The 25,790-nt window shown below is 44.0% G+C and overlaps 2 protein-coding genes across 2 annotated transcripts; both read left to right on the forward strand.

The window, feature by feature from the left end:
* On the forward strand, positions 1–25,790 carry pias2 (protein inhibitor of activated STAT, 2). Its single transcript, XM_085474317.1, has 14 exons — positions 1–245; positions 4,269–4,434; positions 12,928–13,015; positions 13,103–13,153; positions 14,160–14,250; positions 14,336–14,470; positions 16,247–16,352; positions 16,817–16,890; positions 18,276–18,436; positions 20,808–20,941; positions 21,857–22,040; positions 22,157–22,293; positions 22,373–22,410; positions 24,342–25,790. The coding sequence occupies exons 2-14, from the start codon at positions 4,323–4,325 to the stop codon at positions 24,534–24,536; spliced, it is 1,506 nt and encodes a 501-aa protein (XP_085330443.1). The 5' UTR covers positions 1–245; positions 4,269–4,322; the 3' UTR covers positions 24,537–25,790.
* LOC146696228 (uncharacterized) lies at positions 5,541–7,654 on the forward strand. The gene has a single exon (XM_085474316.1). It carries the CDS (start codon positions 5,612–5,614, stop codon positions 7,130–7,132), a length of 1,521 nt encoding a protein of 506 aa, XP_085330442.1. The 5' UTR covers positions 5,541–5,611; the 3' UTR covers positions 7,133–7,654.

The following is a 25,790-nucleotide window of genomic DNA, read 5'->3' on the forward strand; positions in this document are numbered from 1 at the left end:
CGAGGCAGTGGCGGAGGAAGACAGAGTTTGAAATATTACTCTGTCTGCGTCACAAAATAAACTTTAAAGATATTTTCCATGCGAGAATGTTTCTGTGTAAACTTCAAATACCATCACATATTTGCACAAGTGCTCTGACGTTTTCGGAGCTGCCTGGCACAAAAATAACGCCATACACTGTAGCTTCACCTGGAAGTGATCACACTGACCGGAACAACAAGATGGCGAGGACTGTGGTGCTTCGGGTAGGCGAAAACAAAACACAACCTGTAACTCGTGTTGACGCTGAAGCTTGTAACGAAGAAAGAAAGCAGCTGATGTGTGTTTGTGTGAGTGATGGGCGAGGTGGGCGCCCACAGGCAGGGATGAGCGTAGTCACGGGAATCGTGGACGTTTCACTATGTAGCCCTGATGCTAACACAGGCTAGCCAGTCTCTGCTAGCTCCCAACAACCCGCTGTTATTATAAGTTAATGCGCCTGAAGCTCGCACACTGTCTTGATGTACTACGTGTTGTATGTGGCAGACATGAGTGTGAGGTATGGTGTAAGAAACATAATAGTTTCCGTGGGAATCTTAAACCAAACTGCTAATCGAAAAAACTACATACACCCGATTAGCCAAAAGTTATCGCGAGGCTGTGAGTTAAACACGATGTACACAAACATGTTAAAACATCCGGGTTTTCATTTTATTAGTAACGAGATTACAGAAACTTTGCTTTCATGTCGTGTTAAATATTCCTGATCCAGCGCTCGTTCACCGCGTCTGTATCATCACACTGTCGTGGGTTCACTCACCGTGGACGTGACACTGAAACAAGACCCCAGATAAAGGACAAACTAAGCTGGGCACTTGGCCGTGCTGTTGTGTGTTCGTCTTCAGTTCTGAGAAACTAGAATCAGTTGTTTGTTCAGCTGATGAAATCAGGTCTGTCACTTTCATTCAGACAAACATTTAAACTCGCTTTTGAAAGTTCAAATGGATTCATTAAAAACACAATGAAATACACGATTGAAGTACTTTTCTTACGCTCTAGTTTTCAGTTCAAACATATAACAAATCCACGTTGTAATAATAAACTTTGACATTTGATCTTTTTCAACTGCAAATTAAGTTAAACTTCATCAAATCTGTTTAATTCAGTCAGATAGTTCTGAGTTTTGTCAAACACACCAACACTGTATCTGTCATAAATGTTGCCATCCGACAGTTTCAAATTACATGCAGTTTATTCCTGATGATACAGCAGCTGTGATAAATCACTATAACATGTTGTTGTCACGTAGAGACAAATTCATATGAAGATATTACTGCTTATTATTGCTGTGAAGCCTTCTTCTTATAACCAGAGCAGCTGCTCAGTCGAATCCTTTTCAGTTGTCCTTGTTGATAAAGACTCATTCTTTGGAAATCTGCCTGCATTTATAAATTAGACCTTTTAACCAGTCAGCCTAAGCAGCTGTGTCCAGAAAGGTTGCCTCAGGTGAAATGGGCCCTCTCGTTTAGTAGTCAAAGTCAGCTTTATTGTCAAAGATCATATGTACAGTCGTACACAGGAATTTGGAATTGCAATGCTCCCCCAGTGTACACTAAAAATACAAAGAGAAGGAAATAAAAACAAAATAAAATAAAAAGTTTTATGTACAACACAATACAACACTACACAATTATTTAAACAGCAGTGTCCAACACAATCGTAGTGATTGTGGGTAAGTTCGTGTGCAGTGGGAGTGGGGCAGTCAATGAAAGGCTGATGGTGGTGGGTCAGAGTTTGTATGTTTGGAGGGGGGGCTCAGAGGGAAGAGGTGCATGCAGGTCTGGAGATCATGTGTGAGAGCAGGGAGTGAATTCAGCATCCTATTGACCTGTGGCGTGCCTGTATCGATAGAGTTAGGATTAGTGTTGCCACACAAAATATCACGTGACCTTACTTTAAAGAAAAAAGGAAGACCTACAGAATGAAGCGACGCAGGATTTTCATTTAGTACCATAAGTGTATCTACTCAACATCTTCTAATGAGTTCCAACCTCGGTGACCTCGACCTAAAGGTCAGAGTACGTTTTCTGGGAATCTTGGGAATGTGATAAGTTGAGGATGAGATGATGTAGGATGTTTTAAAGTTGATACCATAGAGTTGAGGGGAGACACTGATGGATTGCAGTAGTTTTTGTAAGAATGTGTTTTAAGCCTGAGACTAGATGAAGAATGATTAGCATGTTTAACGAACAGAAAAAAGACAATTACTGTGTGGATGTCACCTGCCTCTAGGGTTGGGAAACGAGGATTCCTTGGAATCGTTAGTCGGTCTGCCTATAGATCCCAGTTATCAGTTCTTGCACCCTCGTTACGATCAGCTGATTTCAGTTTGTGGAGGAGGAACACAGCAGCGCAGTCCGCAGCGTGGACATGACTTTTATTTTTATTGCACAAAAGGATGAGAGCGTGATGGCAAAGTGAGACTGCTCCAGGACAGAATCACACTATTAACACAACTTCAGCTCTTTACAAGCACCTGCACAGACAACATGCTAACGCTAACGCTAAACTAGCCAAGATCCCAGAGTGACGTTAAAGCTGAGTAAATGCTGACCCCAGACCAGCACCGTTACAAAGTGAGCTGCTGCTGAACTTGAACAGGCAGCAAACTGATGAGCAGTCAGGCTGCAGGTTTCTACCTGTTGATGTTTCTACAGTAGAATCACTTTGAAGTGTCTTTGTGCTGGTTTCATTATGAAATGGGCGATATGACCTGAAATCCATATCACGATATAATTTGAAGCACGTGCGGTAACGATATATATCGCGATATATTCTTTTCTTCTGTATAACGTATTTTCCACACTATAAGGACTTAAAATCCTTTAATTTTCTCAGAAGTCGAGAGTGTGCCTTATGTATGAATTCTGGTTGTGCTTACTGACCTCGAACCGATTTTGGCTGCAGAAATCTGTTAAAAATGTTTTAGTACAACTTTGTAAGCCGCACTGCTTGATGAATCGTCAGAGCATTACGGCTGCCGTAGTGAGGAGCTTCGCGGAGTAATCTGGGTCCAAAACTCCGTCCTCTTCAGGTCCCAAATCAAACGAACACTGAGAACATTAATGAATCAATGTTACCGAAGTGGAGGAAGCGCAGTTTTTGGCTTTCTCCATATTTCAACAGTGCTTCATCTCTTTGCTATGACTGTCGCCCGCCATCATTTGCAGATGATAATGGTTGTAGCCGCTGCGATGCTTTCGACCAAAACAGGCGCAGCTTGATGACATCATCAACATGCGCTATCGCGATAGAGCGGTATAGTCAAAATCTCTATCGTTGGCCAAATTTATATCGTTTCTATCGTATATCGTCTCTATCGCCCACCCCTAGTTTCATACATAAACACTCAGAGAAAGATCACGAGTGTCCTCATCAGGATAGCATCTGTGCTGGTGTGTGGGGCTGTAGCCTCAGGTTATATTGTTAAATGGTGATTATGAGACAGTGTGTTTCAGCTTATTTTACAGAGTAACCTGAAAGTAATGTTATGACTGGTATATATCAGATTTGTTATATCCTCCTCAGCTCCCGTCCCTCTGCTGTGGGATCGTGGCAGAAATGTCCTGTTTTGTCTCTGCTTGATAACCATGTAAGCTGAAGCTTGCTGTGTGTCAGTAACCCACATGTTGTCGTGTGTGTTTCACACATGATGACATGTGACTAGTTTAGTGACACAAACAAACACTTTATTCAGTAAAAACAAGCTGGTGTTGAACTTGTTGGGAAAATGTTTGAACCAGAGAAACTGTGGAGTCCTCTCACAGCAGCCGGCTGTACGTCAGCTGCTATGAATGAATTCACATTATGACATTATTATTCCAGTCAAACCCTGAGGCAACAACATGTTGATACGTTGATAAAACACCTGCAGTTATAATATTGTAAAGTACTAACAAAAGGGCCTCTTTTGCTTTTTTATGCAACATTATTCTAAAAATGTTACTGTACGCTCAGATCTACATCACACAGTTGTGCTTTTTTCACTCAGTGCATCAGTATGACTGTAGAAAACTCTTTGAATTTGTTTTTATTTTATGCTAGTATTCAGTCATGTACCGTCGAGGCGTGTTACTGGGCTCAGTATCAGGCTGTCTCTGCTTACGTATGAAGGAGCTGTGTTACCAGTCTGTCTCCAACCGTGGAGGTCCAACCATCACTGCTGCTTGTTCTCTGTTGATTGAAGGCTAACCATAGTAAATACGCATTCATTTCTCTATGTTAAACAGGAGTAAGTTCTGTAACACAGACGGGTGAAGCAGCCGTGTGTCCCCACATCCACCATGAATCTCCAGCAGCCAGCCCCTCCCATCCCCCCTGTCCACCCTGATGTGCAGATGAAGCCTCTTCCCTTCTACGATGTGCTGGATGTTCTGATCAAACCTTCAAGTCTAGGTCTGCTTTCACTTTGTTTTTAACACTGAAAGTCAAATGTTTTATTGGGTTAATACGATAAGAAATGTCGGCCTTTACTCGTGTAAACTGAGCCCAGTGTAGAGCACAGATAAACCATTGCAGGGGTGTCAGACTTCCTGTTCCATGACCTCTTCACAGCAGGTGGATGAACTGCGTCATTTCCTGTGAATTAGAAGCTTTCTCGAGCTTCTCCAGTGTTAGTGCTGCTCATGGTCAGTTAGGTTACATCGAGGGTAGCAGGGATGATTTATGGCGCCCTCACGCTCATAGGAAGTTCATAGGAACTTGTGAAAAAGTCTTGAAAACATATTGTTTTATTTTATTGTTTTATTTTTTGTACCTTTTAACATTTCACAAAGTAAACTTGTTTTGTATTATGAACACATGTTTTTGTTGGCTGGTTAGAGTTGCATGGATCGCAGATTTATCCGTTTTTTGTGAATATAAGCTGCTGACTGGTGAGCAGAATTTTCAGCTTGGTACGTTAGTGTTCATCGTCAGTTAATCATCAAACATATTTAGTGCTTATAACAAATATATTATGCTAAATAAAGACAGATTTTTCCACAATGTATATGATAGTAAGAGTTAGTAAACCTCTATTAAAGTCTCCCTCTGCAGTCTGTTGTTTCTTAGATTCAGCATTGAAACTGAATTTAAAACAAAACATAGATGATATTCTGTTGCCTCGGCAACCACCAAGATCTCACTGCCTACAGACATTCAGTAACTCTCATTGGATAATGTTAATAAATATCCTTCACTAAATATGAACGTTTTCTACCTGTCCTTGTTTAAATTATGAAAGAAGTTATTATGCCTGAGAATCTCTAGAATGTCGAATACTTTCCACTAAACAGTTGTCTTCTACTTTGGTTAGTTTTTTTAACAACCATTTAAAAAACATATTTTGCTTTAGTTTTATTTTTTACTGCAATTCCTGTAGAGTAGCTTTTATAGTGTTAATTCAGTATGTGCTACAAAATAAAAGCCTTTCCTTTACATTAGGTTTGTGGGCATTTTATTTTGAATTGTTCTAATCATGGCACTTCAAAGGAACAGCGCATCACAGGAACAGCCTGTGATGTCACTGTGCACATTCTACTGAAAAACCTATAAATAGGGGAGACATTCAACCAACTTCAGTGGATCTCGGATGGCAGAAACACAAAACAACCTGGTTGTTAAAACAAAGACAAGGCAGACGCAGAGAAACGCAGACGCAAACGCTGACGCATCTACAATGGCAGAAGCAAAAAAAGCCGCACAACCAAATACTGAAAAGTCTCCTGTGGCACAACCACCAAAGGAAACGGTTGTGAAACCAAAGAAACAACAAAAGCAAAAACAGAAAAGAGTGGCTGAAGAACCAAGAAGACCAATTACTCGGGCATATGCCTGGACTTTTCTTGAAGCTCAAAACAGCACGGGTTATGGAGCAAACTCGAAAAATGAAGAAGTGCAAAAAAACACTGAAGCCACTCCTGAAAAAGAAAAGGCTGAATCCCTCCCCATTTCAAATGCAAAGGAGGACATGGAGAGAGAGGGAAATAGGAAGAACCACAGCAGACCAAACCCTGTGCCTAACGGAGGGACTTGGCAATATCAACCCAATCCCACATTTAGACCCCCGTTTAATCCCTGGCACGAGATTGCTGCTCTCAGACACCAACTGGAAGCCTCCCAATACCATCAGAACAACCTTTACTGTAAAATGGTAGGTGCAAACAAGAGGGCCTCTTATCACCAGCTTGAGGTGAACAAACTTTGTGAAGAAATTCACGAGAACAAGCGAAATTATGAGGAAACGATTAAAGACCTCATAGAGCAGCTGGAAGAGGCTTCTAGTAATAAGCCCAATGACATCAGTGAGACAGACACTCTCACAAATGACAATGAAGCTATTGTCATATTGGATGAGGTGATTGCTACCCTGCAGGACCAAATCAGCCACCCTACCACAGAGCAGTGTGTGGAGTCTGCCACTCCAACCACAGAGGCTTCACACACTGACTCTGTAGGACTGAAGTCCTCTAAGGAGGCTGAATTTGAGCTCAAATGTAGGATTCAGCAAGAGCAGATTGAGATGCTCCAGAAACAGCTCCTAGCAGCTCAAAATCAGCTTGAAGAGCAGGCCGTTAAACATAGGCAGGAGCAGGAGACACTCAACCTGGAAATCAGTGACCTGAAATCCCAGCTCTGCCCCAACAAGGCCCTTCATGATTTGAAGAGAGAATCTCCTGAGCGAGAGCTGAAAGAGGCCAAAGATTGCTCACTTAAAATCCCACAGCAGCACAAAGAACAAAATTCCACTGCTGCAAATGAAATGCATAAATGTGAGCCTCTGAAAGAAAACGAGACTGGAGAACAGGAGAAGATGGAAAAAGAGGACTCACTGCCATCCACTGCAATGTCTCTGCAGGAGCCTCAGAAAGAAAAAGACACCACAGAACAACAGAAGATCGAAAAAGAAGAGTCAGCTGCATTTTCTGTACAGGGATCTTTGCAAAGTCTACGAGACAAACAGAAAATGCTCAATGTCAAGGTGGCTGAACTCGAGAATGAAGTTAAGAGCCTGCCAGAGATTCCGCCAAGTAAGAAGAAGAAGAAGAACAAGAAGAAGCGGAACTGTGTGCGTCCCCAATTTCACATAATTGGTGTCAACATCAAGTCCTAAAAATCATATTTATATACAACTAAATTGTCAGTGAACATTTGAACCCCTCTCGGTCGAGACAGAAGGCCACCCCTTCCTGAGCCCGGTTCTGTCAGAGGTTTCTTCCCATTAAGAGGGAGTTTTTCCTCTCCACTGTCGCCAAGTGCTTGCTCATAGGGGATTTGGGGGCTTTTTTTTTAACACCAACCACTGGTAAGTTCACTGACATCAAATTTAAGACTCAGCAAATATGGAAATGGATCATTCGTCATCAAGTGAGGAATCATCCATTTAAAACATGTTTGCTGAGTCATATTTAGTTGTATATAAATATGATTTCTGTCACACTCAGGCCAATCACAGACTAATTTGGACAATTGGTAAAAAATAAATAAATTGAAAAAATTGAAAAAAAGTAGTTGTGTCATTGTTTCGTGTAGATTTCAAATAACATGCCATTTTATGTCAACATATTTCTGTTACATTTGTAGTGCTCGTGGTTTTATATTCTTATGATCCTGTTTGTTTGATGAGTATATCCTTCTTCCTTACTTCACATATTTACTGCTGCTTGGCTAGCTTTAGTCATGCTAGCATCAGCATGGGTAGAAACAGATACACATCAGAGACATCACATGTAGCTTGTGTTTATGTTCAGAGTGACATCTGATTTAAAAGCAGGCAGCAAAGCACTGAGCAGCATATCAGTCAGCACAGAAAACAAATGCCATAAATGTCATCAATTAGGCTGGAATAGTTTGTTGTTTGTCTTCTATTGTAAGTGCTTTACATTTCAGCATGACATCCTGTATGTGTCCTACACTGAGGACACTTGAAACTGGTCATTTTAGAATGGAGCTAAAGATAAAAACAAAACAAAACAAAACTTTCATAAGAAACCTTTATTCTGCAGTAAGGGACATTAAAAACCTAATAATGTTATCATTAAAAATATTAAAATGTGAAGTAAATGGTAAATGGCCTGTATTTATATAGCGCTTTACTAGTCCCTAAGGACCCCAAAGCGCTTTACACATCCAGTCATCCACACATTCACACACTGGTGATGGCAAGCTACATTGTAGCCACAGCCACCCTGGGGCGCACTGACAGAGAAGTAATCATAATTTTTGCACAAAATCAAAATAATCTGTTTATGACCCAGCAGTCTTAGCTAATTACAGGCCAATCTCCAACCTTCCTTTCATATCAAAAATCCTTGAAAGAGTAGTTGTCACACAGCTAACAGATCATCTGCAGAGGCTTATTTGAAGAGTTTCAGTCAGGCTTTAGAGCTCATCACAGCACAGAAACAGCTTTAGTGAAGGTTATAAATGATCTTCTTATGGCCTCTGACAGTGGACTCATCTCTGTGCTTGTCCTGCTAGACCTCAGTGCAGCGTTCGAGACCATAATATCCTATTAGAGCGATTAGAACATGCTGTAGGTATTACAGGTACTGTGCTGCAGTGGTTTGTATCATATCTATCTAATAGACTCCAGTTTGTGCATGTAAATGGAGAGTCCTCTTCACACACTGAGGTTAATTATGGAGTTCCACAGGGTTCAGTGCTAGGACCAATTCTGTTTACATTATACATGCTTCCCTTAGGCAGCATCATTAGAAGACATAGCATACATTTTCACTGCTATGCAGATGACACCCAGCTCTATCTGTCCATGAAGCCAGATAACACACACCAATGAGTTAAACTGCAGGAATGTCTTAAAGACATAAAGACCTGGATGGCCGCTAACTTTCTGCTTCTTAATTCAGATCAAACTGAGGTTATTGTACTCGGCCCTGAAAAGCTTAGAAATATGGTCTCTAACCAGATTCTTACTCTGGATGGCATTACCTTGGCCTCCAGTAACGCTGTGAGGAACCTTGGAGTCATTTTTGACCAGGACATGTCCTTCAACGCACATATTAAACAAATATGTAAGACTGCTTTCTTCCATTTGTGCAACATCTCTAAAGTTAGAAATATCCTGTCTCAGAGTGACGCTGAAAAACTAGTTCATGCATTTATTACTTCCAGGCTGGACGACTGTAATTCATTATTATCAGGATGTCCAAAAAACCTCGCTGAAAAGCCTTCAGCTAATCCAAAATGCTGCAGCAAGAGTCCTGACAGGGACTAGAAAGAGAGCAGATTTCTCCTGTTTTGGCTTCCTGTTAAATCCAGAATTCAAAATCCTGCTCCTCACATACAAGGTCTTAAATAATCAGGCCCCATCTTATCTTAATGACCTTGTAGTACCATATCACCCTATTACAGCACTTCGCTCTTGCTCTGCAGACCTACTTGTTGTTCCTAGAGCAGGGCTCGCAAAATCGCTAGCCCGACGTCCCGGGGCTAGCGATTTTTCCAGTCGGGCTACCAAAATCTATCTCAGCCCTGCCCGTCGGGCTATCATAGGAAGGAAAAATATATGTCAATGCTTTTGCATTCTTTCGGAAATGTAGCTGGGTAATTATGTCATTGGAATCGGTGAGCCACTGTCAATATGTGACATATTGAAATCGCGTTTGAATTTGCGCTTGTTTTTTGCTTCACTTTGCAATCGCGCAAACTGTGCATAGAGAGCGACAGTACTGATTGGTGAGTGACGATAATTTGCGCACCAATTCCTCTGACATTGTCTTATCAATCGTTAGCTTACTATGCAAACATGACAAGTGAAATCTCCCACAGCAAGCTTAAACATGTGAGAGGTTGATCGAGCAGAGAATCGCTGACAACGTGAGCGCGTGTGTAAAAGCAGCAGGATATATATTTTAGTTCAGCCAAATAAGACAGGTCAGGGTGAAGAAGTGACAGCCAAAGAAAAGCTTACCACAAAACGGAAAAGAACAAAAAGAAAGTGCAGCTTTATGGTTTCATGGACAAAAGAATTTCTGTGGCTGCAATATGACAAGCTAAATAACCAGGGGTGCACATAAGTGGTCCGCAGGTGCGCATTCGCTGTCAAAATAAAAAACACGCATAAGATAAGAAGTTGCAACGCGTGTTTGTGTACATAAGATTTTCTGGAGGAGGACAGACATTTGTTTAGAACGCTTAAAGATGTCGAAGAAGCTCCTTTAAGCAATTACTTTAGTGTTCCTCCACCTCCAAAGAAATGTCAGAAGGAGTCCGAACCACAAAAGAAGCGCGTGTTCTTGGAAAAGTGGTTGCAGGAGGTGAGCTGGCTTCAAACAAATGATGAACGCACAGAGATGTGGTGCAGAATGTGCCATGAAAATCCCACTCTAGCGGACAAAAACAGTGCCTTTTATATGGACGCAAACGCGTGTTGCAACTTCTTATCTGGTGCGCCGCTTAGTTTGACGTCACATCATGTGTCACAAGACACAAACTTGTGGTGTGTCGACTGGTCTTGATTTTTTACAACCAGGTGCGTTGCCCATCTGGGTGGAAGAGTCTTTTACCCCCATGTTAATGATGCTCCAGAACAGGAGCTCAGAGACGTGCAGATACACAGAAGGAGACGCTGGAACAGTTTGGAAAGAACAAAAACACTCGGCAAAGTCTTGACTTCCAGTTTTGACTTTTCCTCGCCTCTGTCAGCACTGACATGGTGGTGTAGTCTGAGTGGTGACACCTGTGGCTCAGGAGAATACTGCAGTGAGTATTTTATACCCGCAGTACTACTTTAAATGGTCCCAACTAGGGCTGGGCGATATGGCCTAAAATCCATATCGCGATATAATTTGAAGCACGTGCGGTAACGATATATATCGCGATATATTCTTTTCTTCTGTATAACGTATTTTTCACACTATAAGGACTTAAAATCCTTTAATTTTCTCAAAAATCGAGAGAGTGTTCCTTATGTATGAATTCTGGTTGTGCTTACTGACCTTGAACCGATTTTGGCTGCAGAAATCTGTTAAAAATGTTTGATGGATTGTCAGAGCATTACGGCTGCCGTAGTGAGGAGCCTCGCGGAGTAATCTGGGTCCAAAACTCCGTCCGCTTCAGGTCCCAAATCAAACGAACACTGAGAGTTAAAAACGGTCTAAATTCTTTCATCTTTAATAAAATCATCAGCGTTGCTGCCTTTATCAGGTGTAACAATGAAGTTTAACATCCAGGCATCCATGAAAACAGAATTTATTAAATTTAACGGAGTTAGAAGTTAACAGGAAGTTAGCTCGCTAGTTACCACCTAAACATTTCATACCATGTTCTGACTGAGAGATTTTTGAAACTAATTCAAACGTACAGCTCTGCTGTCACTTCCAACATAAATGAAGACAGAAACTAAACAGCAGTGACGTTTGCAGGGTTACTGAAGTTGGGCTAGCTGCTATATAATGTTGTGCTACGTGACTGCTAGCGACACAGCTATGTTAGCATAACATTAGCACAGTGAAGCTGGAGGTTGAACGCCAACTTTTTTTCCACTCGATAAAAGTTAACGTGAGGGATTCTGGTGGTCAGGGACAAATGCAATCACATAGCAGGATGCTGTACACGGGCCAAACTAAGTCAGGAGAACAACTGAGATTATTCATCCACAATACGAGGTTAGTTATTAATATACTGCAACAACACCGGAATAGAGCAGCTGCGAGAGAATCCAACATTAATGAATCAATGTTACGGAAGTAGAGGAAGCGCAGTTTTTGGCTTTCCCCATATTTCAAAAGTGCTTCATCTCTTTGCTGTGACTGTCGGCATAATTTGCAGATGATGATGGTTGTAGCCGCTGCGATGCTTTTGACCAAAACAGGCGCAGCTTGATGACATCATCAACATGCGCTAACGTGATTGAGTGGTGTAATCAAAATCTCTATCGTTGGCCAAATTTATATCGTTTCTATCGCCCACCCCTAGTCCCAACATGACTGTTGGAGTGAGTATACTTGGCTCATAACTTGTCCCGTCTGCTTGACAATCAGTACACAATGTTGCCATCTAGAGGACAGAAAATGTAATTAATTTGATTGTCCTAGTCCCAAAAATCTATTTGTAATTTCAGTTAATTACACATCAACAGCATCGAGGACACAGGTGTTTAAATCCAAAAATGTGTTTTTATTTACCCTGAAATATGAAAAATGATGAACAAATCCAAAACTTGGACAGGCAGACCAAGAAAAGAGGTCAACTCGATAAACTCCAAATATTAGCTACAAAAACAAACACAAGACAAACTGGAACTTAAATACTGGGTTAGCTAAACCCTGTGACACACAAGGCTGTCACATGACCAACACTACAAAACAATGAAACTCCAAACACCTCCCCAGCCTGATAAATGAAGCTGTTCAGCAGTCTTTCAGACAGATTCTGGATGCCGTGATACCTCCTTCCCAAACGCAGGAGGAGTGTGGAGCCATCAACAGCAATGCTGATGGTGCCATGTCGTCTGGAAACCCAGTGATTTGGTTGGTGGATCAGCTGGGTGAGGAGTAGTGGGCTGAGCACACGCTGCTGTGGAGCCTTTTGCGCAGCATGATGTTGTTGGAGGTGTTACTGCTGTTACCATCATGGAACAGGAACTGAACTGAAGTGCAGGAACAGCAGTAGCACATGAGTGGTTTGAGAGCACCAGGGAGGGCGTCCTTTAAGGATGCAGACTGAAACAGGTCGTGGGTGGGTGAGGATGGACTCAGTGTACTCAGGCACATGATGATAAAAGTCACTGCTGTGGGGCAACAGTCAGTATAACAACAGCTAACAGAGAGATGGTGCCGATCTCAGTGGAGAAATCATTGAAGTCAGGATCGTTTGTCCAAAATATAAATGACAGAGAAAGTGTGTGTTGTAACCTGACTTGACAGCCCTGGTTTCTGTTGACAGGAGCGAGTACGGCTCAGAGGTACCACCAGGAAAAATATTTTATCTTTGCGTTGACGCCACAACAAGTTAGAGAAGTGTGCATCTCCCGGTAAGCCTGTTTCTTGATTGGTCAGTTCATCTGCAGTAACTGAAAAAAGTTTTTAAAATCAACTTTAACTGATTTAAACTTTTTCAGAGACTTTCTACCAGGTGGGAGGAGAGACTATATGGTTCAGATTCAGCTGAGGTGAGGATGTTCAGTTTTCTGTAAACACTTAAAGTGACATTTATACACCGAACACAGTGCCTAAAGACAACACGACATTGCAGATTTGATCAATCTAAACCGATGTGTGACTTATACACACTGAATTTTGAGGAAAATTCGTCCTCAAAAAACGAACGGTTTAAAAACAAAAGAAGAAGCTGAAGCGATGATGATCTGGTCCTGATGATCCTGAAGGAGAAAAGGAGGAAGCAGAGATTCCGAGTTCCTCCAGTTCTCACGAGCAGGCAGCAACATGGAGAATATCACAGCGTACATACATGTTTCAGGATGGCAGTTTGAACTCAGAGAGGTCATTCAGATGGACCCAGAGCAGCGTCTAGCTGTGTCTGAGCTACAAACTGTATTTCCATATCATTGAATATTCATACCAGTGCGAGATTTGAGCTACGAGGGCACCTGTTACCAAATGCTGTAATCTGATTGGTCAGATCTCTTGATTCGGAAACGTCAGAAAGTTCCAGCTTGGTTCAGATATACACGGCGGGTGAATTGACGCGGTCGGTGTGAAGAGGGCTTTACATTAGAACCTGACCCCCGTCATATTGTCCTCTGTGAGATGTTAGTGTGGATGTTTTACACTCTGTAGTGGCTGATAAATGAAAACAGGAGAAATACCAGCCCACTGATCTGAACACACTGGGACTGGTCCCTGACTTCCTGTGACAATCAAACCAGATTATTTCTGTCATATTATGACAGTAAACATTCATAAATAACTGCTTGTAACAGATCTCGTTGTTTGCGTTTCAGAAAAAACATTATTGTCCAGATTTTTAAATATAAATACAGCTCTGTCTTATTTCTCCTACAGCAGTTAGGCTCGACCCACTTCTCATTTAAGAGTAATGATGAAGTCTCAGTTACCTAAATAGAGTATATCAGAGTATATCTGTGTATATCTGTGTATATCTGACTATATCTAAAGTTTCGTACTGGGCTCTGAAATGTTTCTGTGTGTTTTCAGGTTTTGTTTATCAGAGACGAGCTGCCCTCAGGAGGACAATTACCCCAACAGTCTTTGCATAAAGGTCAATGGAAAACTGTTTCCTTTGCCAGTAAGTGCTCGTTGTACTGCAGTCAAACAAGAAGCCAGGCAAACTTTATATTGTGAATATGCTAACGTTGGATTTCTGCCTGCAGGGCTACGCACCGCCACCAAAAAATGGCGTGGAACAGAAGAGACCAGGAAGACCACTCAACATTACCTCCCTTGTTAGACTCTCATCTGCAGTACCCAATCAGATTTCAGTGACATGGGCACCTGAAATTGGAAAGGTAAGAGAAGAAGCTCAAGTTGGAAATGTTTTAAGCATGCTTATGTTTATGCGCTGTGATGTGTGGAGGTGGTGATGCTCTCTGAATTCACAGGGTTGTAATCTGGATACTGCCACACACACACTTCTCTTTAAAGGAACACATTTACAGTCACATCGTTCTAGTCTCATCTCTGAAGCAAAACAGCAGAATTGGAAGAAACAGTAACCGGGCTCTGGCTGCAGGGACTCACAGCAGCAACAACCTGTTAAAGAGAAACTCACCGTAGATATGAAACAGACAGATGTGTGTATGGGATGTTGTCGAGACACGAGACTTTACCTGATGCCAAACATCAGTGATCCACACTGTGTATGAAGTGTCTCTGTTGTTATTATTAGTGTGACAATGAGAAGCATCAAGAGATTGACAGACCACGTGATTTTTGCGCATTGCATGCCGGGAACTCGTGGCAAAACAATCCAAGTACCTGCATCAAATGCAAGCATTTGATGCACCGCAAAATGTTCATTCTTCGGTTCCAATAAATTCTTGCTTTTTCTTTGCCCCCCAAAAAGGTATGTACAAAACGAAGGAGAGCAATGCCGGTCCGTACAAAGACAGACTTGATGAAAAGTCAAAGAAAAGATACGAGGAAAAAATCAAAGGAGTGAAAGGGTCAGACCCTTACGAGCACACAGAGGGACAAAAGACATCAGCGTGCTGCCCAACTTTCACCACGCTCATATTTATAATCATACGGTTCTTGGAGTGAGTGCATACACTCATGAAGTTTAGTAACTTCAGGTCACTGCAACAAGCCCAGGTACAGTTTACCGACGGATGGGTGCAGGACCTTGAACTGCACCGTGTATAAAGTAAAGACCATCGTACGTATCATAAGTTTACCAGTCTCACAAATCGTCGTCATAAATACACATTCATTAACCATTTATTAATAGGACCTTTGAGCTCAACGGTAATTAATTAGTAGTGGAAATAATTTCTGGTAGCATCACAGAAATGTAGCAGTGACAATAATATTGTATGCTGTAATCGTACTGGGCAATTAGTGATACAAAAAACCTGTTTTATCCTGTGAATAAAAGTATATGTTTTTGTCAATGTACCATAATAACAGAAGCGAAACGCAATATTGTGTCAGGACAATTCACTATTTATGCACAATAAATAAAGGAGCATAGCGCGACAATTTCTGTTCAGCGCCAGACTTGCTTGTAACCTATATCACCAATTATGTTATGAAAATGACGTATTAACTACTAAAAAACACTGACCTTCGTGTAAATGCTTGGAGCAGACTAACCTGTGAGCTGGAGGGTTCTGGGACGTTATATTTGGTCTTTGAATGGCTGCGATCCAGGCCATCCGTCGCATCTTTGTTACTTCGGAAACATGGCTCGAACAATTTCTCTTCAACGACGTAATCCGATAACAACTGATCTCTTTACCCGTCGGCTTCCCGTGGCTGTCATGCGACCGGCTATTGCAGTTAATAATACAACAGCTTCTTGACATTTTTGTGTTTCTTTTTATCGCTGTGTGACTGATTTCAATTGAAAGCCTGCGTGCGATAGTACCGCTTGCCACGAGTTCCCAGAATCCTTTGCGGTTTTACCCCTGAGTGACGTCACATTTTCAATCTCTATAGCTGAAGCCGGTTGTGTCATTGAACATCTGTTGTTCCTTCCTGTTATTGATGTCATTTTAATCCTGAGCGTGTGTTTGACTCCTGCTGTTTCACACTGAGTATGAGCCACGCCGTCTTTGTTTCAGACCTACTCCATGTCTGTGTACTTGGTGAGGCAGCTGACGTCTCCCCTGCTCCTGCAAAGACTGAGGATGAAGGGCATCAGGAACCCAGACCACTCCAGAGCACTGAGTAATAATGAGCTTGTTACTGTAACAGTTACAGAGCAGCAGTAACTGTTACAGCAGTAACAAGCCCCCCCCACACACACAGTACAGGTCTGATTGTAATCAAATGGTCTTCACCCAAACGTGAGCTGCATGAGCGACTACAACACTGATGCCTCAGCTTTACAGTCTTACTACGACTTTATTCATCCTCCTCACACTTATGTTTCCCGCGTATACTCAGGTAGATCACATGACATCAGGTAGATCACATGACATCAGGTAGATCACATGACATCAGGTCATGCTGACAAACAGCAGAGACATGACAGTTATGTTCTTAGTTATTTCCTGCCTGAGACTGACATGTTCCAGGCAGGAGTCAAAGCTGAGTATAAGACCAGGCTCATAGTGTAGAGATGTGGTGAAGCCCTGTCGTGTGTGTTTCAACCTGTGTCTTTGCATTTTGCCCTCCTCTCTGTGTTCCAGTCAAAGAGAAGCTGACAGCAGATCCAGACAGTGAGATTGCTACAACAAGCCTTCGAGTGTCTCTTATGTGCCCGGTAAATAAGCAGCCATGCAACATGTGACACGTTTGAAGCTCCCTGAAGTTTGAACACTGTGTGTGCTGAGTCCACGAGTCAGAACGAGGTGTCTACATGTAGTGTTACTAACAAGCTCCACCTTAAACCCTCCTCACTGTAGAACTGCACTGATATAGAACTGCAGCCAGACTCTGTTCTATGGGACGTTTTGTGGCTTTGGACCTGAAAATATTTGGACAGCAGCACAAACTAAACTAAAACATTCATAACAAAACAGTCAACATGTAAGTAGTGTGCAGGAAAATGACATGAACCAAAACATGAAGAGAAATCTGGACTCATATGTAAACAAATGATAAATGTCATACATGGCTCTTGTCCCGATTCGTGATTGAGGTGAGAGACAAACGACCTCTGGTCCAAGTGCGTCAAAACAATGATTTTATTAAACACGTGTGTGGAAAGATGCACAGCTCGATATTGTCACCCCAGATCTCCCGTCAAAACGTACTTTCAGCATGGTTTTATCATGTCAGGGTTCACGCCCCTTCTCGCGTTAGACAAAACATCACATGTACAGGTTATAATTAACGACAGTTCAACTAGTTTCCGTGTTTAACAGCATTTCCCCCTATATGGTTGTCTGGCTGCTCCAGATGCTTCCTGTAGGCCCGGATCACTAGTTGCCAAGCAGAGACAAAGCTAGATGTCTTTCACCTTTACCCTAGAAATTATACTTCATGTCTATGTGTATGTAAGCGTGTTAGGCACAGGATTGAGTGGTGTAATCAACTCAATCACAATGTACTGTATCACATTCTTATACACTAGGTTGACAATGTGTTGACTAATTGTAACACACAAAACTGACCTGGGTATTGTAGCATGCAGGTCATTTCATCAATATATCAGTTCAGACATAACGCTGAACGACACTTTTAACCTTCATTAGACTGTATGCTTAACGCTATCATGAGCACAAATGTCATACCATGATTGGATATGGGGCGCATAGGGTCAAAAAAATCGGATTTGATGCGCTTTCGCCTGCAGTGTGAACGTAGCCTAAGTAGGAGCTGGTTGGGCCGAGGTCAGGTGAAGGTCATAGTGTTAAAGAAAACCTGCCGAGCTGTGATTATTAAACTCTGCTCGGTTGAGAGGGAACTCCCTTCAGCTCCAGTTGAGGCTGTGTGGTTGAGTCTCCCTGCAGCTTCAGCATTATGACCGTGTGCACATATGCAGAAAGCTGCTGATGATTTGACTCTTACATACGTCACAGATGTTGACACATGAACCTGTAACGCGTTACACACACTCATATTTCCTGAGTTTCACGTATGAGCCGAGTGCTGACCCGCTGTGTTTACCCATCGGCCTGACCTCCGCTTTGTTTCGTCCTGCAGCTGGGTAAGATGCGACTGATGGTGCCATGCAGGGCTGTGACGTGCTCCCATTTGCAGTGTTTCGATGCTGCCCTCTACCTGCAGATGAATGAGAAGAAACCCACCTGGATCTGTCCTGTGTGTGACAAGAAGGCTGCGTATGAGAGCCTCATCATTGATGGGTAACTGAGCAGGCCGTCATCACAGAAACATGACATACTGGAGATCATTTAAGCAGGACCACAGCTCCCTTTTTCATTTGATCCACCTCATGTCAGTACATGGGGATCTGCACTGGTCTGTGAGGCCTTCCCCAAACTGCAGCCTCATTCATGCTCCTCCCATCCGCCATTATCTAATAGAAATGCTGTCAAACCTAAATGAGGATGTGGTCCAGCTGGTGAAACACTGAACAATCATCCATGTGTGCTTTATGCACCGTTTGGTGCCCGTATGTGTCAGATACTCAGGTGGACTGATGGCTGAGGTCCACCTGTTGGTGACTTGGATCGGGCCTGGGTAGGCTTGGCCCAATTTATAGTGAGGCTGTGCTCAGCTCAGTGTTGTTTACCTGCGTATCTACCTTACAATATAAAGCACCTCGAGGCGACTGTTGTTGCAATGCTGTATAAATAACACTGAATTGAAGGTGGGACCATGAATGTGACGCTGCAAGTCCGTTAGGTGATGCTGAAGGTGGTCAGTCCATCTGCCCCACAGGCTGAATGAAACTCTGGATGACATGTTGGTGTCCCCAGGTGAGAGAGGTTAGTGACGGGAGAAGATGTTAATGTAAATGAAAGGAACAGAGGTGATGAGAGGTTAACTAGGTTTGATGTTAAGAAGAGAAATGCAAGAGGATGGATCGTGGAAAAGGATGGAAATAGCTTTGTTGAAGATGGAGGTAATATGTGAGCAGAGCCAGGTTCACACAGGTACATCTCATTTAAAGGTACCATCTGAAGAGGTAGGAGACTGTAAGGTGGTGGCAGCAACAGTCTACCTAGGCAGTATAGGATGGATGAAGGTGGAGGAAAGGATTACGTGGTGGAAGCTGAAGGCTGACTGTTGCAAAGAGTTGGGGTCTGGGTTGGACTGAAGCACTACAGCACAACTGCCAAGAAGGTGTTTGGGATAGTGTCTGGATAGAGGAAAGAGGACAAGGAGACTTGGTGGTGGAATGAGAACGTATCCAAAGGAAGAGTTCAGCAGATGGTCTGGGAGGGGATGTAGACAGGAGGCTAGGTGTGCAGCCACGAGAGGAGCGGCAGAAGAAAAGGCTTCATCTGAGGCTGGAGAAAAGACCGATTGGCTGGGACGAGAGATTGAAGGACAGAGATGGGAATGTGCAAGTGAAGGAAGTGCACTGAAAACGTCTTAAACAGGAGCTTACTGTCTCTGTGGAGCCAGAGACAACATACTGAGAGGAAGTGTGGTCCTACATGAGGACGTGTGAGGGTGGAGCAGGACATGTATGAGCACAGTGAGGTTTGTGGGCAGAAGAACAAGAGGAAGACCACAGACGAGGCTCATGTATGTGCTGAAGGAGGACACGGAGAGGGCTGGTGTGACAGAAGAGGATGTTAGGCTGAGATGGAGGCAGACCTGTGGCAGCAGGAGCAGCTGAAAGAAGGAAGAGTCTATCTGAAGCCCAAAGCCTGCAAATACAAGACATCCTTCTCATTTTCCCCTCAGCTATAAAAGACTGATGGGGTCATGTTGTCATTTACACCCAGGTTTGTGAAACTGACCTCACAGCCCAGTTTTAATCTGTGCTGCTGGTTTCAGTCAATACACAACTGTCCTGTTTATAAGGCTGCAGTCAGCTGAGACTGAAGGAGTCAGCTGGAGGATGAAGAAACGTTCCTCCCACTGAAAACATCCAGATGAACAGAATCAACTTCCTGGGATTTCCTGACCAGGATCATTGAGCAGTCATTAAGACTTCAGAGAGTTATTCCTGAAGACTGCTGAAGGAATTACAGGAGCGCTGCCTGAGAACAAACCTGTTCATACTAGAGTTGAACTATAAACTGGTTTTGCTTTTTATACAAGATTTAGATTGTTCAGTGCATGTTTGAATGATTCACTGCAGACATTTCTTATTTTCCAAGCAAATGATCAAAACTGAGGCAGGTCTTTAGCCTTCTGCACAGCACTGCACTCCACATATAATGAATATGCATGTAATCTTCCCTGTGCACAGATGCATATGTGATCAGTACTGATGACATCAGACTGAGCTGTTTGGACATCTCTAACACTGACACAGTGCTGACAGCCTGCGTGACGCGTTCGTGTGACCGTACTTCACATCAGTGTTTTACCTCTCTCTCTCTCTCTCTGTGTGTCTCTCTGTCTCTGTGTCTCTCTCTCTCTCCCTCCCTCTCTCTCTCTCTCCCTCCCTCCCTCTCTCTCTCTCTCTCTCTCCCTCCCTCCCTCCCTCTCTCTCTCTCTCTCTCTCTCTCTCTCTCTCTCCCTCCCTCCCTCCCTCTCTCTCTCTCTCTCTCTCCCTCCCTCCCTCCCTCCCTCCCTCCCTATCTTGTACTAAAGATTGTTCTTGGAGATCCTGAACGACTGCTCGGACGTGGATGAAATCAAGTTCCAGGAGGATGGGACGTGGTGTCCAATGAGACCAAAGAAAGACGCTGTAAAGATCCCCACTCAGTCCGTTCCAAAGGTGGACAGTAAGTATCGTCCCCTGCACACCTGGCAGCTTCTAGATGGTGTGGATTCATGTATATGTGAGTCCTGTGGGCACACAGCACTGGCCTGTATGGTGGGCAGGGCTGCAGAGGCTAGTGTGTTAAAACAAATGTCAGTGGCTGCTTTGATTTAGGAGCTTTGTTAAATAAATAAATAAAATATTTGATTCAACTGTATTTATATATCACCAAATCAAAACAAAGGTCTTCTTAAAGCGCTTTATATCGTAAGATAAAGAGTCGACAATAATACAGAGCAGGACTGAAACTTTGAATGTGAGTCATGGAGAAAGGAGGATAAGGCCTGGGACGACCACAGACTATTAGCATCAGGGGGTGATCACGTGACCCTGTTTCTAAAATAGTTTTGTTCCTGTGTCAACAGAAGTCCTGTAAGTTTCCAAAAGAAGGGTGAAGGATGTTTGCAAAGCTGTTAAAGACTCATTGTTGTCTGCACAGCACTGAGAAATCCTTTTAATCTCACTGGGACAGAACTGGGAGAAATGGATTTATTCATGAATCCATCTTTGTGTCATTGTGTTGTAAATGAAACTGTAGGTTTTTGGTGCTTTGACAGTGTTGTTATCAGACCCAATAACTGAACTGAAAGAGACGGAGAGGAACCGACTGCGTGTCCAACAAACCTCCAGTGAGGATCAGTAATAACAGACCATCATCTTCTCCCAGTGTCCCAACTTTTAAGTCCACTAATGGACTAAAGAGCTTACAGAGTGGCTCCATACATGCTGATTTTAGCCATAAACCGTCTGTTGGCTGAAACCTCACCTGTAGTAACCAGATTCAATTCAGCTCGTTGAAAGATGTGAAAATGATTGCTGTCGGTCTTTTCTTGGGACGGGAGGAGCAGACTCATGTCAGGTGACCTTTACCTTTCAGCCTCGGCTCCTTTGCGTCAACCGTCGGTGGCCCCTCATTCTACTGAGCCCAGCTGCACCAAGAGGGCGGATGTGATCGATCTGACTATAGAAAGCTCTTCTTCTGATGATGAAGAGGACAAAGACCCTCCACCCAAGAAACGCTGCGTCTACATTTCCAAGAATGAGGAGATGCATGCAAAGGGGTGAGCCATGTTTCAGTTTTCCCGTGAACCATCTGGTGTGACCGCGCTGTACCCCAGCATGTTGATGATTACATGTGTGCTCATCAGCTGTGTGTGTTTGTCTTTGATGTTCTCAGAGTGTTGAGCTACCAGCCCACTGTGCGAGTGCCAAACGTCCAGGCCCTGGACCCGTCGTATCTGAACTCCACACTGGCCGACTATGCAGTCCCCTTCCATCCTTCTGCCTTGGCCTCCATCCCCACAGACATGCAGAGTGAGTCAGAGAAACACTCACTGACTGTCAGCTATGTGCACATGGATACTGTTCAAAATCTGATTCTTCTGTCTTTCAGGTCTGGATCTGTTTTCCTTAATTCAAACTGATCCACAGGTATGTGTTTTATGTTCCCTCCTTTTTTTAATGCTGTCTGAACTGACAGCACAGTGACGCAGTCTCATAATGTTCCTGACATGCAAGCTTTCTGTTTGTTTCAGTTAGAGTGGATTTGACATGTGGTGCCAAATGGTACAAAATTCCAAGATTCAAAGCTCGGCTCTTTTGTGTAAGCAGGTCTGACCAAACGTGGCAAAGATTTAGACGATAGATTAACTTCACGTCACGGCAACAACAACTCTTAGTCTGTGCAAATGTTTCTGTGGAAAGCAGAGTAGCATGTCTCAAATGCAAACACAGTAGCCACATAGTGTGCGAATGAAGAGGTTGGCAGAGGCACTATGCAGGAAACATCTCCTGGTACGCATCTTCAGTGATGTATCCTGGGGCCATCAGGTGTTTCGGGTCTCGCAGCATCATAGACCTTCGCCCAGGCGACCCAGCTGGGGGTGATCAGGCCCCGACTTGCGCACCAGTAGCTACCCACGGATCAGCCCTCTTAATCCACAGCCAGCTTGTGGCTTTCCCTGCTGCCTCGCTCACAACCTGGACGGCGCTCTTCTTCGCTGCTCCAGCCACACCCAGCCGACCTAGGACTTTGCAGAGCGATCGTCCTGCAAAGCCCCTCCATCCCACCTCTATGGGCTCATAGAAAGTCTTTCAGCCCCTTATCCTGCACTAGTTCCTGGTACTTGGTGTGCTTCCTCTCGTTGACCTCCTCGATCCGCTCTTCCCAGGGCACTGTGCGTTCAGCATGAGCAGATGTTTTGAGCCCTCAGAAATGATGATCATGTGTGGGTGCAGGGATGTTTTTACAGTGTGCTGTTTACCCAGGTCAGCCTGCAGCTGCCAATCAGAGGCTGTGTCTGGGGGCCGGTTGTTGAATGTGGGCGCACCTGGGCTTTCTGTCCAGCCTTAATAAAAGAGATTGGCTTCATCAGAGCGTGATGGTGCTTGCTGGTACTGATTGCTGAGGCAATCTTTTCAGCAACTACTCTGAGCACCTGGTCGTGTCGCCAAGAACACGACCATCGGCCAGGGCCTTTGGGCAGCTGCCGAGGATCTATGGTTCCTCTTCCAAAGCACAGGGGACAGGCAGGTGTCTCACTCGTCCCCCACACATGGAGCTTTACTGGGCTTGGCAGGCTGCCTGCACGAGGAATCTGATGCGCTGGAAGTCTGCCTGCATGATGTTTGCCCAGGTGACCTTGAGCTGCAAGGTGCTCTCCCACCTTGTCCACGCTCCCTGCTGCCTGAGACCTCCGGCCCTGCGTACTCGCTCCTCCTCCATACCTGCTCGGACCTCTTCCTGGAGTAGCTGGTGTCTCTCCTTTCCCTGTGCCCTGCAGGCCTGGGCCTTTGGGAAGCACCCCGAGCCTGCTCCCCCTGTTGCTAAGACCCCCACCGGTGTCTTCTGCCTTAGGCGTGACTCTGTCACCTCAACTGCCTTCTCGGCCTTCCACTTTGTTCCTTACCTCCTCACCTTGTTGCCTGCTGATGTTACCTTGCAGTCTTTGGGATCTCTGTACTGTAGGGCTTCTCTTGTGTGTGCCACCTTGAATCCTCTGTGAGACCACTGAAGACAAAGTGTGCTGGAAGAGTAGATGCAGAGCGAAGACGGGTGGCAAATGCACAACCAGAGTTGTGGTGAGTCGTACAGGAGGCTGCACACTAAGGAAGGAGGAAAGGACTTTTATTTTGTAGATGAAAAGAGTGAATGGGACAGGATATGGAGCTGTTAGGGAGCAGCGCTGTAGTAGCTCCATCCCACGGAGGTGTGGAAGTCCGAATCTTTTTTATATGGCACGTCAATTAGTTTGTGTTTTTGTTTGTTTGTTTGTTTGTTTGTTTGTTTTTGACAGATGTTATATGCAGTAAAACTTTCATTTACTCTGACGTTGATCTGACCAGCGTGTCTCTCTGCGCAGCATTACTCGCCTCAGATGTTCTTGGATAACCTGACGAGCAGCATGCAAAATGCAGCTGCAGCAACCAGCAGCCACTATGACGCCATCAGCCACGCCGCCAGCTCCTTCCATGACACTAGGGTCCTCACAGGAGGGGGCGGGGGCACGGGAGGAGGGGCCGACGGCGGCACATCGGATATCATTTCTCTCGATTGAGCCTCGCCGTACTGGACCTGATGGAGCTGGTTTTCTTTTTAATGTGAAATATTGTAAATGTTCAGTTTTCCACACGAGCACTCTGATGATGGCAGCGCCTGTTTTAACAGCATTAGCATGATAAATGCCATGGACCACATTAACTGAAGACATGAGTTTCTTAATCATGTCACGTCATGTTTGCTGTTCATGGTCCTTTAACAACATGCAGACATTTGTACATAAAACGAAAATGTCGTTTTTGGTTTTAGTTGATTGAACTTTGTTTTCTACACGGTGACAGGAAGTCTTGTGACGTACATGGTTACACTTTCAAAGGAAAAGCTTCAGCCTGAGCTCTGTGAACGTCGTCCTGTCAGGACTGGAAACATTTACAACACCGAGCTGTTGTAGCGATTTGTTTCCTTTCATGTAAATCGGACCTGAACTGTGTGCCTCGCCAGTGTGGAGTGGACTCAGAGCGGACCCGCTGCTCTAGGCTGGGCGTAAGAAGACGCTGTCACAGTGAGTGGGTGTTTCCCCACACAGACGGTGGACTGAGCCGTCTCCAGCTCTGGTGGTGTCTGTGGACGTTGTTACAGGGTGGATTTCATGTCATACCAACACAAACTGTTTGTTCTATCGTACAGTAAATGAATCAGAGCAATAAGAGCTTGACAGGTTCGTTACACAGAGCTGTGATTAAAGGTTGCAGACTTCGCTCTAGTTTAACGAACTGCTTTGTGTTTGTAATCAGTGACGTGCTCTCAGAGGTGTTCAGGTGGATGTTAATCTCAGGGTACATGTGATGTATACACCTGCACTATGTTCACAGTGACGTCCTGACGTTCTTCACATACTGTTTCCCGTTTAATAGTTTCCATAGTTACAGCAGACATGTCGCCTTGTCACAGCAGGCAAAGCATCCATGTAATCGAAGCTCACGTCTGTGGCAACGCTGCTGCCTCATTAACATTAGTTCATGTCACAGGCGCGCAGTTATTGTTGGTGTTATCATCATGTTGAGTCCACGCCCTCAGTCATGTCTGTCCATCAGTCCCGCCCACATCACGACTCATTTAAATGTGAAAACAAACAGTCATGACGCTCATCGCTCTCACAAAGGAAATCCAGACTTTGAGCCGTTCCCGTGTCTTCAGTGTGTTAACACGTACGAACAGTTCAGAGGATGTGATGTGTTGGTGCAAAACTGCAGGTGCAGACATTTCCTGTTTGAGTGCACACGCACGCACACGCACACGCACGCACACGCAC

The sequence above is a fragment of the Copadichromis virginalis genome, linkage group LG12 (assembly GCF_057382275.1).
Source record: "Copadichromis virginalis isolate Kocher_CV1m ecotype Utaka linkage group LG12, C_Virginalis_male_GT1.1, whole genome shotgun sequence".
Lineage (NCBI taxonomy): Eukaryota > Metazoa > Chordata > Actinopteri > Cichliformes > Cichlidae > Copadichromis > Copadichromis virginalis.